We start from the raw sequence: 18,814 nt of genomic DNA on the forward strand, positions 1-18,814 counted from the left end.
TCCATTCACTAAAATCGAAAACCGAAACAATTAATTTTATTTTGCGCGAAAAAAAAGTTTTGAACGCCAATATTTTCATTCGTCTTCGATAGCAATATAAAATTGGAGAAAATCCCAGTATTCAAGACTGTGCCGCTTCACGGTGGCAACCATTTGTAAATTGTGACAATTATTTCTATTTCGAAATGGTCAAAGTTCGTCGCAAATATAATAAATATGTTATTCGATGTTCTTGTGCGCTTTACGTGTTGGAAATAGTTTCGATGTATCCAGGTGTAAAGTGTGCAGAAAATTTCTCAGGTACGTAATTCTCATAATCGGGTGTTTAACAAATTTCCAACCAAAAACGCCGATTAAATAAGCAAAATTCCGCAAAATGTTCCGTACAAAAGTGAGAGAATTACATTTTGGATAAAGTCATGGTTGCAACAGCGACAACCACACTAAACCTCTTGATATTACCGTTAACAGGAAAATATCGTACAACAGCTCGTGTTGAAATGTACACGCATTGTGTATAATTAAAGTTGAAAATATAAATCTTGAAAAAGAAAGTTTTCCAATTTTAAGTTTACGGGCGTTGATTTGTGATCAGAGTGCGGCAGGCGGCACTCTACTTTTTTGTGTTATTTCTTTACTAATGAAATATTCAGCCTCACACGTATGATCTTTACTAAATTCAATCGAAACTTTTATATCCGTTCTTTCGCCACTTACCCAATGCAATAATCGGTTTTAACTATTTTGCAGACATGAACGAAAGAGATGAAGAAGACGAAAAAAAACAAAACCCAAATGAAAATTTATTGCAAAAGGAAATTTTTTGTTATTCAAGTAAATTATTAAAACATAAATTCTTGAGCCCAAACTAAAGATGCGCACAATTATAATCCATTCTATAATTACGTATGTGATACTGATTTCAATTGATTTAATCTAATAGTAAGTTAGCCTGTGTGTTTCATTCTTTTTTCTTCTCTCTGTTAGAATATTTGCTTAATTGTTTCAGCGCTCGAGCATGTGTCCACGGACGATGTAATTGAGGCAGCCGAACGATCTAATTCGGCAATTAAATCCTTGGCCGAATCATCAGTACTCGGATCACTATTTGACTTATTATCACTATAACTACTTGAGCTATTACTACTGCTACTCTTTCCGCATGCACCTAATCGACTTAAAATGGGAATTTTTGTTGGTAATACTTGGCCTGATATTGAACCACCATCCGCTGAACTTTGTCGTGAAAACTGACGTTTCATAATTGATTTTGGTTGTTGTGTAGCTGTGTCTTTTACTATTTCATTGCATTTTTCTTCAGTCAACGGCTTCAGCAGAATTGGTTCGCTTTCTGTTTCAATTTGAGCGGCAATAATGCATGGTTGTTTATCTTCAAGAGTAAATTTCTTTCGTTTCACTGTTGAATATAAATTCTCCTTTGAACCCGGCAATAAAGGTCCAACATGAAGTGCAGCTATTGAAATGGTTTCCGGCTCTTCCGGTGATTCTGGAATTGGTTGTGCCATAACCGGCACCAATGGTTCACTTTTATTACTGTCCGACCGACGCATTGCCATCATTCGATCGAGCGTTGATGTTGTTCGGGGCGGTGGAACCGGCGGTGCTCGTGCATATGTATTTATCATGTGCTGAAACGATGGCATGCTACGCCTTTTAAATGATGACGACGACACATATTCACTGTTTTGATTTGATGGATATTTTGGTAAAACTTTTGGATAATTTCGCATTTGATAGATTTGTAATGTTTCTTCTGGTGTCAATGGAAAGTGTGCACCATCGCATTCATCGCGTGATGTGACATTCACATCAACAACATCTTCAATAAAACTGGTCACTTTTTCATTTGGATTTTGTGCAAATGTTGTTGTTGGTTTTGCCATTTTAGCCGGATCGGAATTTGTGTGCCGATGTTCAATTTGTAGAACGCATGTTGATGTTTCTGGTGCATTTTCTACATTCGATGCAATGACTCTGTCAAACATTGGCATTCGTTCATCCAATTCTTGGCATGTGAATTCATTCTTTCTATTCAATTCAAACGATTTTGATTTCATCAACTCAATGGGTTGTCGTTCAATTTGTGCACCATTATCAATGCCATTAATATCGTCTGTCTTTTTGCCAAAGAATTGATTCGTTGTACCGAATGAAAATGATGGTGATTTTGATCGAAAATGTGGACTCTGTCGATTGACTTCGTGCGAAATCCAATCGGATACCTTTGTATGTGTATCAACGGTGCTCGTACTGTAATGACGTGTCAATAGAAAGCCATTAATGGGGGAATGATAACGTTTAACGGGTACGTATTCATTTTTCCGTCGTACAATGTCCAAAATGAAACTCTCATCGCCGTCATTGAATTTATTTGACCGTTTCAAATCATCGTCTGTCGTTCCGTCCAGCGATAAAATATCGAGCTTTTGTTTTAGATTTTTTTTGAAATAATTTCGTCGCACCAAATAAATGCTTATAATTATAACATTAATGACCAGAAAAATGATGACCATTGCAATTAAAACATTCAATGTTGAATCAGCTTTTACGATAATTTGATTATCGCCAAGCACAAATGTGTTTCCTTCAGACGCTGTAACGGCATCATAAATTTGTGGCGGTTCAACGGTTGATTGCGTTGCATACATATCAGATCGATTTGGTCCGCTGTTTAATAGTTGCTGTAGCTTTCGTATCGGATTGATTGTGGACTTTTCCAAATAGTTGACATGTGGCATTAATGGTTTCATAAATGATGTATTTTCAATGGTCGAATGTTCGGATGGCATTTGTATTGATTTTCCATCACCATTCATTTGATCGTTTAAAATATTATTCCAAAAATTCATATACTGTTGACGATATAACGTGGTTGATACAACGGGCGGTATACCAATATTTAAATAGCTTGGATTGTTCGCTGAAAATGGTATCCAATCAAGTTCATATTGGTCCCAATTTGATGGATCTAAATTTAGAAAATGATCGCGACCGGGTGCCTTTGGATTTCCGGTTTTCGCAAAGTTCGTCCAATAGACCATAATCTCTTCACTCAACAGCCGTTCATGTGGTGTATAGCTTGTTGGGAATGGACGTGCCGATGCCAGTGGAGCACCAAATACATATGGTAATTCTTCACCAGCTATGCTTTGTGATAACTATAAATAATGGTAACATTTCTCTTTAGCTTCTGAATGCGTGGCATAAATGGGTTCGTAACGAAATTTTAAGTTTTTTTTTTTTAATTGACTTACATTTGGATAATCTCCCGCTTTGCTGATGTGACTAAAAAGGTACATGTATGTACGAGGATTGGCCTTGGAATGATAGTTGCCTGTTTGTATCAATGGTGCAACGAAACGTGCCTGCAAAGAAGACAACAACAACAAAAACATTGAAATCCAATCAAATAAAATTCATTTGATGCTTATCTTACATCCGATAATATTTCCAGTACGATATCTCGATTCTCCTCTGGCGTTGGATTCTTTGGATTTGTGCAAATATTTGCTTTATATGTATTCAATGCCAAATCCATTACAACATCTGGTCGATCGAAACGATTTTGCATATAAAATCTCAAATAACCATCACGTTCACTGTTGGAAATTATTGTTTTAAAAAAGTTATTAATGTTTTCGTTAATTCGCGTATATATTGAATACCTTTCTAGTAATCCATGCATTATGCCGATTGCATTGATGCTGTTGTAGGATTCATTTTCGGTTACACCAAATAAAATGTCGTATCTGCCAATTAAATATTTAAAATTGAATTTTATCAATGTTCATTTCATTCGTCACCGACACCAATTTGTGCAAACCTTTTAAATCCACCTTCATGATGTTGCATCATTTTCTGTGGATCATTTGGAACAATGGTTTTGTCAACAATCGGACCAAACGTAGTTGTGAATTCGGGCGATGACACTTGAACTTTCAAAATGTCTTGATACCGTTTTTGTTGTAAACATGTTAACATTGTGTTATCGTCACGCATCGGACAATCCAGTTTATGTAACACTTGCATTGTTGCTTGTTGTGGATGATTTGATATTGCCCAATCAGCCATCGCCGATCCAGACATTAAAATAGCTCGATGAAATAAACCTAATGGAAATGATTATAATTTAACATTCAACTTTTAATCCATGTCACAATTTAATTGTTTACTTTGTGCAACAGGGGATAACATCAATAGATTGATACAAGCAGAACCCGTGCCCGATCCCATAAGTGTTACTGATCCTGAATTAAATTAAAGAAATACGTTTCGATTAAATCCTAATAAAATTTGTTGTATTTCGTATCTACTCGAAGACGAAGAAAATGAAATGAATTTGCTTTGTATAATTAATATTTACCAACGTCTCCGCCGAATGCGGCAATATTTTCTTTTACCCATTGTAAGGCAGCTATTTGATCCAATAATCCAAAATTGCTTGTCGTTTGACCCGTTGTTCCCGGTTGAAGGAAACCTAAACAAAGTTTGAATATAAATACATTTTTGGCATCACAGTGTACTGTACACACTTTACACTCGTATAAAGGGTAACGAATTTTCCAAGTTTTGTATGCAAAACACTTTATTTCATTTTATGAATTCTCTCCGGCGGGTGTGCATATTTCAATTTAAGGCTTCCATTCCAAAGTTGTGATTAAATTATTTGTATCAACACAGTGGCACACTTTAATGATGAAAGCACAAGCTTTGAAGTGGTTTAATACAATAACACTGGCAAATGTTGAGAATTCTTATGTTTGCAATTTACATCCACAAATCAATCTCGATTTCACCTAATAGTGAGCTTAGAGCGATTATATTCGGTTGGTGAATACATTTCAATACTCTATTTCACATTATCCAGTACAGTAATTTCAGTTAAGTGCTTGCAGATTTTGGCCAGTTTAAAGTGGCGAACATGAAATAACACTGGAAATATGTAGCGTACCGTGTGTGCATATCAGGTAAAATGCAAATGCACGTATATTAGTGTGAATGAGAAGAGTTTTGTAAATTTCATAGTATCACATATTTCAAAAATAACAAAAAAAAGTTTTCGCTTTGCATGGAAATGGGTTAATTGTAACCACATTTGGTATTTATTTTGCTGCTCATCTCTTAATGCTAATAATAAATCCAGTGGAATGGGAACATCCTACTTTTCTACTTAAAATTGCGCCCACTCTCACTCTCGCAACATTGAAGTGGAGATTTATTTTGGTTTCGGCCAAAGCTAAGCTCGTTTGCATAAATAATTACTGTATTGTTCATGTCCGAGCCACATGGAGAGTGGAAAAGAGAAGGATGGAATCAGCAATACAATAAAACATGTCAGTAGATGATTATATACAATGTATGAGTTTCGTTTCTCTTTCAATCAAAAATCAATTTGTTGTGAGTACCCACCAAATTTAGAATTGCACACAAAATAAAATAACAATATGAATAGAAAACAAATGTATACACCAAACTAAACTTTAAACAATGTACCTTTTGCATTATTTATATTTGCATGCATCATTGAATATATATTGCTCGTCATATTTGTCTATTTTGTAACAATGTTTGCATTGAATTATTTTACATGATCTAAAAATTGTTCACCGATGAATTTCGTATCGATTCCGTGAAAAGGTTCTGATTATAAAATATATGGAAATTTAGATTTCATTTTGAGCATGTCAAAACAATCGCTTTTTTCTTCAATAACATTGCAAACTAAAATATAATAAGTTAAATTATTTTAGTTTCGAAAGTGCACTCACAGGAAATCTGTGTCGAATGTGTTGATTCTTCTAAACTCAATTTTTCAGTTTTCGATGATTATTTTTCGTCTGAAAATTTATTCGAAGGATCTATAATATACGATTAGGCATTCATATTTCAAATTAAATATAAAAATAAACAAATTTCCATTGATTTTCCGTTTCTGTAAATTTGAAATACGAATGCCTCCAATTAAGTTGTACGTATCAATGACGTCTTCTGGTGGATATGAATTATAAACTATTTTCTAAACTGTCAGTAATACTGAGAAATGAATTGAAGTGCTTGGGATGGTGGAAATCGTAAAGTTTTCAATTTACATCCATTTATTCCAATTAGAAGTTTGTGACGTCAAAAAGTCATTGAAATTCATTTTTCATGACGCCAAAAGGCTTGCTGTCGACTTCATTTTGCCAACCAAAACCATCTGTCAATTAAGATTGATTGCTAACAAAAAAAGCTTTGGGTACTTCGACAAAAATTTCAACACCAGTAAACGATGCGTATAATGTGTTTGCTTCACAATCGAAGTAAAGCAGTCCAGGTTGACAGCAAAGTAGTGTTTGAAGTAAAATTCACAATAGGTATGTGAACGCGATTAAATTAAAGAAAATGTTTCAATTACGGCATATTTACTGCTTTTGTGAACAACCAAATACCATGTTTGATGTGTATGCTTGAATATACAATAGAAATTCCATTTCAAAGTGTACCGCATCCGGTTAATTTTGTAGTCAATAACCCAAATGGAAAATAACAATTCCATCTGGCGGGATGGAGTTTTTGTTCGGTAGTTATTGTTCACCAGCAGATAACAAGATTAATATAGATATAGATGCAAATAAGCAACGGCAACACGGTGAAAACATTCAATCACCGTATATTCATCCACTGCTATTGAATATAAAATCAAAGTTAAACTATACTATTGTATTTGCTTCAATTTTCGAGTGGTTTCACAAAGCTATTTTCCAATAAAGCTTTACTTGAATCGAATTCCCATTGAAGTTAATTAAAAATGTTATATGCCGTAGAAAAAGTTTTCCATCTGTCTTTCACTTTGTTTGCATAGAAATGATTGAATAATATTAACAATTAAATTCTTAAAACTTCGTTGTACGATGTACATCAAGAGGATTATGCATACAATTTAAATTCGTGCAAATTCATTAAAACTGCTTTCCATAAAAATAAAACTTACCCAAAATGCCGAGGCGATAATTCAATGTTACCACAATAACTTGACCGTAACTTGAAAGGATTGAGCCATCGTAGGCGTTGCCACTGTTCCATTCATATGATTCACCATGAACGAACACGATAACCGGATAAATAGGTCTCGGACCAATGCCAGCTAAAAATATGAACATTTATCTCATCATCCGGTAATATATTTCGTTTTATTTCCGCAACCAAAAATCAATACTTACACCATTCGGGCACAAACAGATTTAGAAAGAGACAATCTAAATAGGAAATAAAATTTAAAAAAAACTTTAAATTTGTAATTTACAATCGTATACCTTCGCTTTCATTTTGCAAGTATCGCATTAAACGTTTCAAATGGTTAAATCTGCCCGTGGTCAAATGTTGCTGACTATTATTCAGCGATGGTAGATTTTGTGGACACACTGGAGACAAATCAACTGCTATTTTCAAGCCATTCCATGGCGGTGGCGCACCTAAAACAAATTATTTTAATTTAAAAATTATACTCAAATATGGCAAGGTTGACGCTTGGCTTTCCAAGAATAAAATTCAGAAAAAAGATCAATCAAAGCGTACGTCAAAACTCGTTAAAGTCATTAATTCTTTTGCATTTCATAATCTTTAAACTATATCATCTTTGTCTTGAATTTATGAAAGCCGCATGATTTATAGTCATGTTTTTTTTTCATACAGAAAACGAAAGAAGAGCTAAAACAGGAGCAATAATAAGCAATTTTACGAAGTGTGAACATTGCTATAAAAATAGAATCTGAAGCGAAGAAGCAACTCTTTTGCAACTCATCCAGAACCGTAATTAAGTGCGACGATCCGCGGTCTTAGTGAATACAGAGCTAATGTAGTCATGTTTTAAGAAAAAACATACAAACAAAACTCGAAATTCAATTGAAAAACTTTCATCATTTGGTAAAATAGTAAACGGATGGGAAAATATGCACGCAAAGAAAAACAAGAATGATTGCATCGCACGAATAAAAGTGCATAATTCGCACATTTCATCAGCTGTCGATAGACGACCAATCGATATAAATATACAATACACTCTCACAGTACTGTTTATAAAAAGTACAAATGGGCAAAACAATGGGTTTTCTATTTGATAAACACATTCACTTTACATTTACTCGACGGTCGCTTATTTGACGCACTCATTCTCTCGCTCTCCCTCTCTATCTCCCAGTGAGTGGAATGCAGTTTGATGTTCATGTATTCTTTTTTCAGTTGCTATTCATGTATGCATGTTTCGTCGGTCATGTCTATTTTCACTATTTGATACACTCAAATGGAGCATTCTTGAAATTTTGCTCGTGTACATTGTGGTGCACAGCAAGCCGAAAGGGATATACTGAACTACATTCCAATCAATGGTAAAAATAGTAATGCTTCCGTTTTTATGCACGAAAGCCCAATGCAAAACTGTTTACTAATTTGTTTGTTGTTGGCACGTAAAATGCTCGTTTACATCTATCGTATATGGACATTCTATTCGATTTTTTTGTTTGTTTTGGAAATATTTTCTCTGTCCGTGTGTTGGTGATAGTAAAATGGTTAAATTTCGTATGGAAAAATGAAAATTACAAACCTGGTGGCATGAATCGTGCATTTCCGATTGGAGCGGCTGCATATGGAATGCCCAAATACTGTCGTACATTTTTCAAACCAGTTTGTGGGTGCATGGTTCGTACGAAACCTTTTAATCGGCCCTGTTTTATCCATACTTCTTTGGTAAATTGTAAATTTGAGAGTAGTGCATTTCCACGTCGTTTTGATTCAAAATTTTCTTGTGAAACTGGTGACTCCTTTTGCATTTGTCCATACAATTTCGATTGGCGAACGAATGCTGGTTGATCTTGTTGCACCAATTTCATATCCTCCATTACAAATTCATCGTCGTAATATTCATTATCATTTGTGTTTCTTGTTTTTCGCACTTTGTACGGATTTTCTTTGACCTGATTCAGAAAATCCGTTGCTTTTATGTCATCGCGATTGAACATGCCATTCGCTGAAAATGAACAGCTGAATATAATCATCACCATGAATAAACAACAAATTTCTCTCAACGATATCATATTGACGTGGTTTCCGTTGCTTCTTCTTTTTCCAACTTTTGTTTTTTTTTTGCTTTTTCACGTTATTGTTGGATGCACGCTATCCTTAAATCATTCAATTAAGATACATCTCTTTTTGAGTCGTCACAACGACGACAATACACTTGCACTAGATTCCTTTTCACATAATATCATCGTTAATTATATCGAATGTTTCCCTCGGGAGCATCAATGAGAATCTCTATTCAGTCTATGTCTCTCACTCACTCACTCACTTTTTATTTGTCACTTACAATTCATATATCATGTATCAGTTATACATTTCAATTCAACGTATATATTCACATACGAATTTATCACATGATTTTTCAGCTGATTTACTCAATACAAAACATTCAATGCGAACCAATACATTCGAATGATTGATCTGTGGGCGGCGTTGGAAAATCCCCTGATTTACACTCAAGCACTGTCGATGTTTTCACAGAAGAATCAGAAGAGATAAAAAAAAATGTTTACTGAACTTTGAATTGAATACACAACACACATTCGCACACGTGTGCGCTTGCACAAAGTCAACGACAGTATTTTTAAAGTGTTTTTTAAATAGAAATTTGCCTTCCTCTTCTTTTTTTCACTATGCGAATAAAATTGTCTTGAGAGTTTTTGGTGCTTCTGATTTTGGCACTAAGAACATTTTACAATTGCATACGTCAAATTTTAAACTCAATACTTTACGCATATTGTGTGGTTTTCTTCTCTTTCCCCTCTTTTATCGAGTGATTCGTTTCAATCCCAATGACACAGTTCATTTGAATCCTTTTGTGTTCGGGGAATCCACTTTATTTATTTGAAAGAAACCTCATACGCATATTTTCACTTTTGGCATTTTTCTTAGCTACTTTTCACACACACACACTTCATACTTTGAATACTTTATTACTTCGGCATTTTTGGATGCGTCTCCAGTGTAACATAATAACAGGATAAATTCCGACAATTCAAGAGTTTCAACATCAACAAGCTTACTTTTCAATTTCGAAAATGTTTCTTTCAATTCATTAACTTTTAAGAACAGGCAAATCACTGAACAAAACAAACTTATTGACGATTGTGTTTACACATGCGAACGGATTGTCATGCTCGCTAACACGCTTACATCATTAGTCACCGAATTCACGATACTCGACCGTTTATTTTTAAATTTCTTTTTTTTGTGCTATTTTTCACAAGAATTCCAGCTATTCACTTTTGGGTTTTTCATTTTGGTTTCGCTAAAAATAATAATATAGATTGATGTGTGTAGCGTGACATTGAAAGTAGATGTTGGTCGTATAACTTCTTTTGGACATACATTTCGTCGCCAAATCACTATGCTCATTGAACTGCAAAGAATTCTATGAAAAAGAGATAAACAGTTTGGTTTCAAAGCGTTAAAATATAAACAAATAAATGCCTTATTAGTTATTTTAAATTGGTGTATATGCATTTGAACATAAATACGTTTTCGCTGTCTTTAATTGGTAGCCGAACTTTTATATATGATAAACGTTTTATGAGACTATATAATTTCAACTAGAAACAGTCTAAATTCAGCGAATTTCGTTTTTTATCATTTTCATTCGGAAGTTTAAAGATAATTTTGGTATGGCATTTTACATGTTTATGTCGCTCGCGCGTTTCTTTTCCGCTGTTCAAAGAGAGAATACGTAAAAACAAAACACATTTTGCGTTTTAAGTCATCTTTTTGATCGCGTGTTTGTTTGTTAGTCGATTTATTATAATGAAGAAGAAATGTTCAAATCAAAATCGCTTGTCATCTGGATCTGGAAATGTGAATAGCATCGAACAGATGCATAAGTGCAGTATGTATATTTATTAAAATCAGAGGAAAAAAAGGAACAGAAAGTCATAAAATGCAGAATACATTCGGAGTTTTTTTTTTGTTTCACATGTATAGATGTGTATAGATAGATGTTTGGTGTAAAGTTGTAAATGCGTAAGTTTAAAAATAGATTAAATGACGATCCGATTCTTTGTGCATTTGTTTTTTTACATGTTCCTTCTCTTCTCTGCAAGTTGTTTGCAAATCTTGACTGTTCATTACCGTCATTTATTAGAGCATATGCGATGCACTTTCCTAATTATGCATCTCTTCTTTGACATTTTGCTCTGTAAATTTGTGCTCATCATATATGATTCTGTTTTTTTTTTTTTTTCTTTTTAAACTTCGGTGTTGCAAGAACAAAAATCTATCTTCTTTGCTTTGCACAAAAGATTAAAATATTCCTGAGAAACCATTCGGTGAGAATTCAAATGGATAATGACATTAATTTTGCAGAAAGAGCGTATATATGCGCATTTTATGTAAAATTGTCGCATATGTACAGAGTAGTTGTCATTTTGAATTGTGTGGTGATGCGTTCGAGAAGAGCAGGCGAACGAAAAAAAAGATACTGTACGGGCGACAACCGCAAAATCTCACCGTTATTCATGGCACCTCGAAACCACACACATAATCTTCACATCCACAAACCGAACGAAGAAAAATACGGGATATTGCTCATTTATTATGATTATGTTCGTTTCTTCTAACTTCTTGTGCAATTGCTAATGCTTTGGTTGCTGCTGTTGCCGCCGCTGCTTACGTTGTTGTTGCCGTTGTCGTTTTTGTTTTGTGAAATGTTTGTTGTTGACTCTTCTTCGTTCGCATACTCTCTGAGATATTGATGCGGTGACACATATGCGCGCAAAAAATATTAAGAAACACATACACACCTATAAATTGCTAAACTAAATATAGCACCGAAAAAAAAAGTTTACATGAGAAATGTTTTTCGACTTTTTTCAGATATGTGTGTAGAACTGTAGATACATTCAAATATGTTAAAATATGTATATTAAGTGTCATCGTTGCTTTTAATTTTAGCCTTTTCGTGCAAAAAAAACATCACATTTTTCCCCGTTAAGAATGAGAATATTTTGTGAATTTCCCACATTCTATCGAGCAAATCAGGAAAATACTAAGTGAATCAAGGGGAAAGCGGCAATTTTTCTTATTTTCAACCTGAAATGGATCTACTAATAATCCACGTATTTTCGATGATAAATAGAGACTCATTTTTAGAATTTGAGGCCTTTCGATTATCGTGCGCTGTTGTTGTATTTTTGTGTATGTTAATTTTAAATCCTTGTTTAGCAGAAACTCGTGAATCTAGATGTTGAATGCACGGTCGACATTTGCCGCGATCATTTTCTTCAGTACGCGAAAAACTGAAATGAGTTTAAGAGTTTTGAAGATTTACGATGGAAAAGCAACCAAGATTGCTTGATACAGCTAATTAATGTGTGCACGCGATACATTACTGACTCGGCAACTGTATGTGCTTATGCTTGTAAAGTTGTGTGTCAATGCAATCGGTTTTTTTTTCTGCGCTCGTTTAATTATTATTTTTGTTGTTGATGTTGAAAATGTTGTGGCATGCGTTCGAAACGAGGGCTGTAAATGCATGTTTGCTTTCGATTTTCGTTCCGTATCTCTCCGTCTCTCTTTCTCTAGCTTAAATCCGGACAGTGTTGGTGTAGAGTGTATATCGTATTTTCATTTGCTTAAATTGCATCGCACGAAATGGCATTAATATATACAATCTTTCGACTCCAATCATATTGTAATACGTAGGGCAATGTTGAACAAGTGCAATAATCGCGTGCTGTGCACATTTATTTATTTTCACATTTTAACTTAAACATTTTCGTTTCGATGCGTTTTCCTTTCTATTTCCAGTCATTCTTTTCAGATGGCTCAACAACGGCCAAGGACGACGATGGATGCGGGGAAAAATCGGGCGAACTAATTCCTGTTAGAAAATGTTCCGTCATTAGTCTCATTGTGTCTTCTTTTCCACTTATTCTCTCTGCCTCAATCCCACTCTCTCCTGTTGAGACGGTTCCTCTCGGTTGCTAACCATTCGGTCGGTTTAATCTTTATCGTGAAAATGCTTTTCATTAAATTCTTCGTTCGGTTAAGAGGATGGAGATAAATTTCAACGCTCAAGTGTTTTACAATGTATATTTTGTGCACAAAATGTTCTATCGATTCGAAACAAACAGAATATAAACTTGATTGGTGTGTGTGTGTTTGAAATACCAGAATGTGGTTTCCTCCATCTGCTGATTTTAATGTTGATGCACTTTTCTTATTGCACTCGTGATAAAATAAATTGAGTCCAATTTCAAATCAAATACGTACACACAAGTATCTTGTTTCAATAATTGAGGTAAATGTTGAATGGATTTTTTTTGTTCATTTTACAGTCGCATAATTTACACAACGCAAATCAGAATTCAAGCGGTACAATATTTTACTTATATTTACCGATGCATCATCTTAGACTAAGTTTAGTGGAGCATATTTTCAAAAAGGAGGATGCCTGCTACTCGATTTGAATCTAAAACTTGCTGCAGCATGATTGAACACTTACTCGCTTCCACGTACGGTCCTTACCAATAAATATATTATCTGTAAAATGAGCTTCCGTTTCACTCTATTGTATACATCGAATACAGCTATCCATTTGACTAGTTATAAATCATCTGGTTGCATATAGGAGCTTTTATACATCAATTCTATTAATTGAATACATCCAATTACATTATTGAATTCCTTGCCTGGCCATATCGTTGGCATGTTTCGTTGCAAATAAATGATGATACTTGAGCAAATTCAAATATATGAACTTCGTTTGAGAGTCAATAGAGCAAACAAATTTGAATTCTTTGCAAATATTGTCTCATTCCCATTGAATAATGAGCGAAAGTATTTTCGTCGAGAAGAATGTGCACTAAAATACTTTTCACTGTATTTACTGAAAATATTTGACGTCTGTATATTTTGAATGTTAACCAACTTTGTTGAATGTTTATGAAATCCAAGCACTTAAATATCGATAAATTTGGCTGCCATTCATGCTGCCTATTGAAACATTCAGTTTTTCAAATATATGAATGAACTCAAGGATTTTAATGGCAATTTTTATTTGTTTCACTAGTCAATTGCGTATTAAATATTGCCTCATTTTGAATGAATCGAGAAAATTTGCTTAAAATTATTCTCGCTTAATTTCAAATACACTTTTTGATAAACAAAAAAATCTAATCTCTTTTGTCAACTTGATAATTCAATGCACATATTATAAAAAAATGAACATCACGTGTATACCATACCGTATTGAACGAAGTGAAATTAAAGTTTTTTTTCGTCCGATTTTAAATTACGAAATTTTTTTGAATAAAGTAACGTAAACCGATCGTTCGGCGCACTGATCATCAACTGGCCCACGATGTTTCGCTGATGTGACGAAAAAATTAAAAGATCTTTGTCGAAATGTCGAATACGTTGACACCAGATGTGTCACACACACATTCGACTCAAGCATCATCGTTCGCATAGAATCAGTGAAAAGTGTATCTACTTCAGACGATCTCAATGTGTATTGCATACATATACACACCAATCATGTACATTTGTGCGGCTCTCTCGTCATTTTACTCGAGCGCGCTCTTGTTATTTTTGACAAACACAAATAAAGTGGAGGCACAAAGAAGGGCGAAGCCCAATGAATATTTCGTGAGTGAGAGTTTTTGTAAACAAATCTCTGAAATCCATTTTTAAAAATAACATTTTGAATGCATTGCGAAAAAAAACAACAATAACACACACGAAACGATTCGTTTTTAATGACGAATACATACTCAAGCGTGCTCATCGCCATAAACGTTTGTTCTATTGAACGTGACATTACATCACACAAAACATATAACGCGGGCAACTATCGTCATTGGAACTGTACTCGCCACTCTTTTTTTTTTTTCATGCATTGAACATTGTTGCATCCGCATTCACAATCACATCCACTCGTAATATATTTGTACATTCTATGCAGAAAACTGATATTATTTTTCAATGTAACAACAATTTCACGTCGCTTTAGTGAAGGAGCTAATGAATTTTTAATGCTCTACAACAACGGATCGCCTTTCTTGAAGACTCGAATAGAAGTTTGGAAATCGGTTATCACGTCATTCGGAATTTTAATGTTGTGATCTCATTTCCATTAGCATTCTTTGGATGCGCGGAACAGGAAACATATAAAAAAGAGGGCAAAATTGAAATTCTGCATCGAATTTCGATAAAATAAATTTCTGTCTATTTATATATTAGATTGAAAACTATATCCGTCGACAGTTCCTCACTCTGCCATCAATTAAGTAAAGATGTTTTTCGTTAGTAAAATTCTATGTTTTATTATTCAGTTAATTTGTTTGTGTTGCATTAACGTTTTGTAAAAGGCGTTGCCTTGTGGGAAAAAACGCGGCGAAATGAAAACAGAATGGAAGCGACGGAAAAGTTAAAAGGCCAATGAATAAAAACCCAGAAAAAAATGTTTTAAATGCTTTTAGAGAAAATATCACTTTGTAAAAGATTTCAAAATGAATCCAGCTCTTGAATTAATCAAACTCGTTTGATGATTTTTTTTAAACTCATCTTGATAAGTGAACGGATGCTAGAATTTTATTGTGTGAATCTCGACAGCAACAAAACGACAACAACAATTATACGTATTTTTAATATTGACACCACAGTGGACATGACGATTGTGTTTCTTTTTTTCAATTACATATCCATTGAAGCGTAGTTGTTCAAATGAATTTAAAACCACTAACAGTTTCATGGAGATAGCTCTTTAAAAGGTTTCTCACTGCCCTGTGAAACTCATTTGAACGGAAAATCGTATGATTCGATAAGGTAATTAATTCTAAATCATTAAAAACTAGAACAATTTTTGGAAGAACATTTTCGAATTAAAAAAAAAACCGACGAAACAACGAACATATTTCCATATATTTGACTATCGATTACAAGAAATCAACTCAAATTTTGTTTTTATTTCAAAGTTTTCCGGCGAGTTGAATTATTACTGATAAAAAATAAGTCCATATGAATGGGGTAGAATAAAAACTACTTCTCGAAAAATGTTTAAACACGAAACCTAAAAAAAACTTTCAATGAAAAGTGAATCAATTTTTTTTTGTCCAATTGAAGTGAACCAAAAAAAATTTGTTCAATAAAAGTGAACCCAAAAAAAATTCATTTTAGTGTATTTTACACTGAATCAACCGAGTGAAATTTTTTTTTTGGTTCACTTTTATTGAACAAAATTTTCTTGATTCACTTCAAATGGACAAAAAAAAATTGATTCACTTTTTATTGAAATTAGGTTTCGTTTTAAAATACCAATTTTTCGAGAAGTAGTTTTTATTCTACCCCATTCATATGTGCATTCATAATAGAAGTATCCAAGTTGTCTTTTCCTGGTAAAGAAGAGAAGAAAGTAATATAGTAGTTCTCATCAAGAATATACATTTATATGATTATGATACTTAAAAAAAAAAACAATAATTTATTTGAAACGGATGACAACGTTGAGTGAAATTTAAAAAAAACTTGACTATATTATAATTAATTGACTATATTCCAACTCATCTCTATGGACTTATGCGAGAAATCTCACGTTCTAGATTCTACATAACTTTTATTGATGAAATTTTTTATTTCTTTTATTCGTACCGAAAACTTTATTAATAAAGTATTAAGAAAGTGATGAATCAATATATTTCTCATTCTTAAATATTAATTTGTGGAAATAGTATACGAACTAACGGGTGTAATACATTTGTCGATTGGCAAATTTTTTTAACAAAATATTTCATTGATACGAAAGACACCTAACGTCAATATGAGACGATTTGACATAAAATTCAGTTTATCCGAAGTCTCATTTATTTTTGGATAAATTTTAGTAAACAAATTTTTTTTCAATATTTTTGTGCGTTATACCAAGTCTCCGAGACTAAGCTTGCCATGTAGCAGCAAAAAGACAGTCGAAAACACGATTTTTTTGTGTATTTCTGAAACTCACGGAGACTTGGTATAATGCACACAAAAAGTGAAAAAAAAAATCATATTTTCAATTGTATTTTCTACTGTTACATGGCAGGCTTATATGAAACTCTCGGAGACTCGGTATAGCGCACAAAAAATTGTTATGTGTTTTTTGTGTGTAGATGTCATCGATGAATGCAATCCATACACATTGCAGCTGGTTAAATTGTCGTATACTTGGTGTCACCTGGTGCCACTCTCTTTGTTCTCTTAGTTCATGGACACAAGGCCCTAGACTCAAATGTGAAATAAATAAAGTAATAATGAAATGATTGAAGTCTAGGGGCATTTATGCATTCGTTCATACAAATTTAAACACAATATTCACATCTCATTCATCAATTTTAAATATTTTATACCACTGCTATTATGGCATTACACGGAGAATCGTTTTGTTTTTCTTTCTTACATCAAATTATATACTTTATAATTTTTTCTCGGAAGTCCTCTGTGTAAAATCCTCTATAAAAAGAAAATTAAACTGAGTTCAACTACAGTTTTTGTTCTGCTGTCGTTTGATATCGTTTGGAATCATACAAGTTCAATATGAAATTGTTTCAAACATGTCTAGAACTATACGAATACTTGGGAGTGTGCCGACCTAAACCGTTTGAAAAATATAAACCGGTAAATCTTAAAACGCTTGCAGCTTTCTTTTTTCTTTTTCATTTTTTTATTGCAACGAGTGCATTTTTGTGCATTGACGCCGACGCATTTGAAGAATATGCGGAAGCAATATATGCATTACTCACAATAATGGTTTCACTTTCGGATTTCCTAATTATTACATGGAACGCAAATAAGCTGTTCAAGCTTGTTGATACTTTTCAAAATGCAATTCAAGCACGTAAGTATATGCCAATATTAGTTTTTATTCAAAGTTTCGTATTCATAAGAGTTTCATGTTTGACATTAAATTCAAGTCAACGATTTTCTTTGCTGCATAAACACCTCACAGCTCAAAGCCATCAATTTCTTCATTATTATTGAACAGCCATTTGCTTCATTAGTTAGATCTTTCTATCATATCATTGCTTATCATAATCTCTTTTTTAGTTTATTTATTTATAATTTGGATGATATAATAATAATAATATTACACTATATAATATTTGTTTCAGGACTATCAAATCCAGAGTCCAGAGAAATTTTCGAGCATACAAATGAAATTAATGAGAAATTCTCTGTGTTACTTAGAAAAATTTTCGGTTCTGCAACCATTTATTTCTTGATTTTGCCAAAACTACTTCTCACTTTACACGCCTATTTTTCAAGGGATTTTGAACCAAAGGACTATGAACTACCGTTTTACGCTACGTGAGTCCAATAAATATTTTTTTTTTATTAACGATTTATCCATGAGTATTATTTATCAAAAAGTGAGCCTTACAACTGGAGGACACCATTAGGGTACTTATTTACCATTTTTCTTCAAACCGGAGTTACATATACATTGCTCAATCATGACATTGGCCAATTGGCTATACCGTTTGGTTCGTGCAATATATTGATAGCATTCGTTAAAGATATGAAAATGGAACTGGAAAATCTGAATAAGATTAATAAGGACAAAGAAATGCAAAGAGCACTAAAAGAGAGACTTGGAGCAATTATTCAGCTGCATGCAGATGCAAAACAGTTGAGTACACATATCCGTAAAGGACATTTTCAATCTTACTTTAAATGTTGCTTCATTTCATTTTGTTAGAACTGTATTTGATGTAACCGATATGTTTGAATTCAT

At 33.5% G+C, this 18,814-nt stretch overlaps 1 protein-coding gene across 1 annotated transcript; it reads right to left on the reverse strand.

Annotated features, from left to right (window-relative positions):
• Positions 1–787: 787 nt before the first annotated feature.
• LOC116339730 lies at positions 788–14,398 on the reverse strand. Its single transcript, XM_031765764.1, has 12 exons — positions 14,292–14,398; positions 8,600–10,465; positions 7,314–7,472; positions 7,221–7,256; positions 6,992–7,144; positions 4,385–4,498; positions 4,194–4,268; positions 3,845–4,130; positions 3,687–3,770; positions 3,458–3,620; positions 3,276–3,386; positions 788–3,179 (listed from the first exon to the last, which is right to left on the reverse strand). The coding sequence occupies exons 2-12, from the start codon at positions 9,087–9,089 to the stop codon at positions 984–986; spliced, it is 3,867 nt and encodes a 1,288-aa protein (XP_031621624.1). The 5' UTR covers positions 9,090–10,465; positions 14,292–14,398; the 3' UTR covers positions 788–983.
• Positions 14,399–18,814: the final 4,416 nt, after the last annotated feature.

Source organism: Contarinia nasturtii, unplaced genomic scaffold, assembly GCF_009176525.2.
Source record: "Contarinia nasturtii isolate CC-2019 unplaced genomic scaffold, AAFC_CNas_1.1 Cnas_scaffold_533, whole genome shotgun sequence".
NCBI classification, from domain to species: domain Eukaryota; kingdom Metazoa; phylum Arthropoda; class Insecta; order Diptera; family Cecidomyiidae; genus Contarinia; species Contarinia nasturtii.

Bases quoted from the DNA above. Each gene is read 5' to 3' on its own strand.
- LOC116339730 (XM_031765764.1), bottom strand. From the start codon at position 9,089: ATGATATCGTTGAGAGAAATTTGTTGTTTATTCATGGTGATGATTATA. The intron at 7,145-7,220 runs GTAAGTATTGAT...TCATATTTTTAG, and splicing joins TCTGTTTGTGCCCGAATGGT to CTGGCATTGGTCCGAGACCT. The intron at 3,180-3,275 runs GTAAGTCAATTA...CATTATTTATAG, and splicing joins AAGCGGGAGATTATCCAAAT to TTATCACAAAGCATAGCTGG.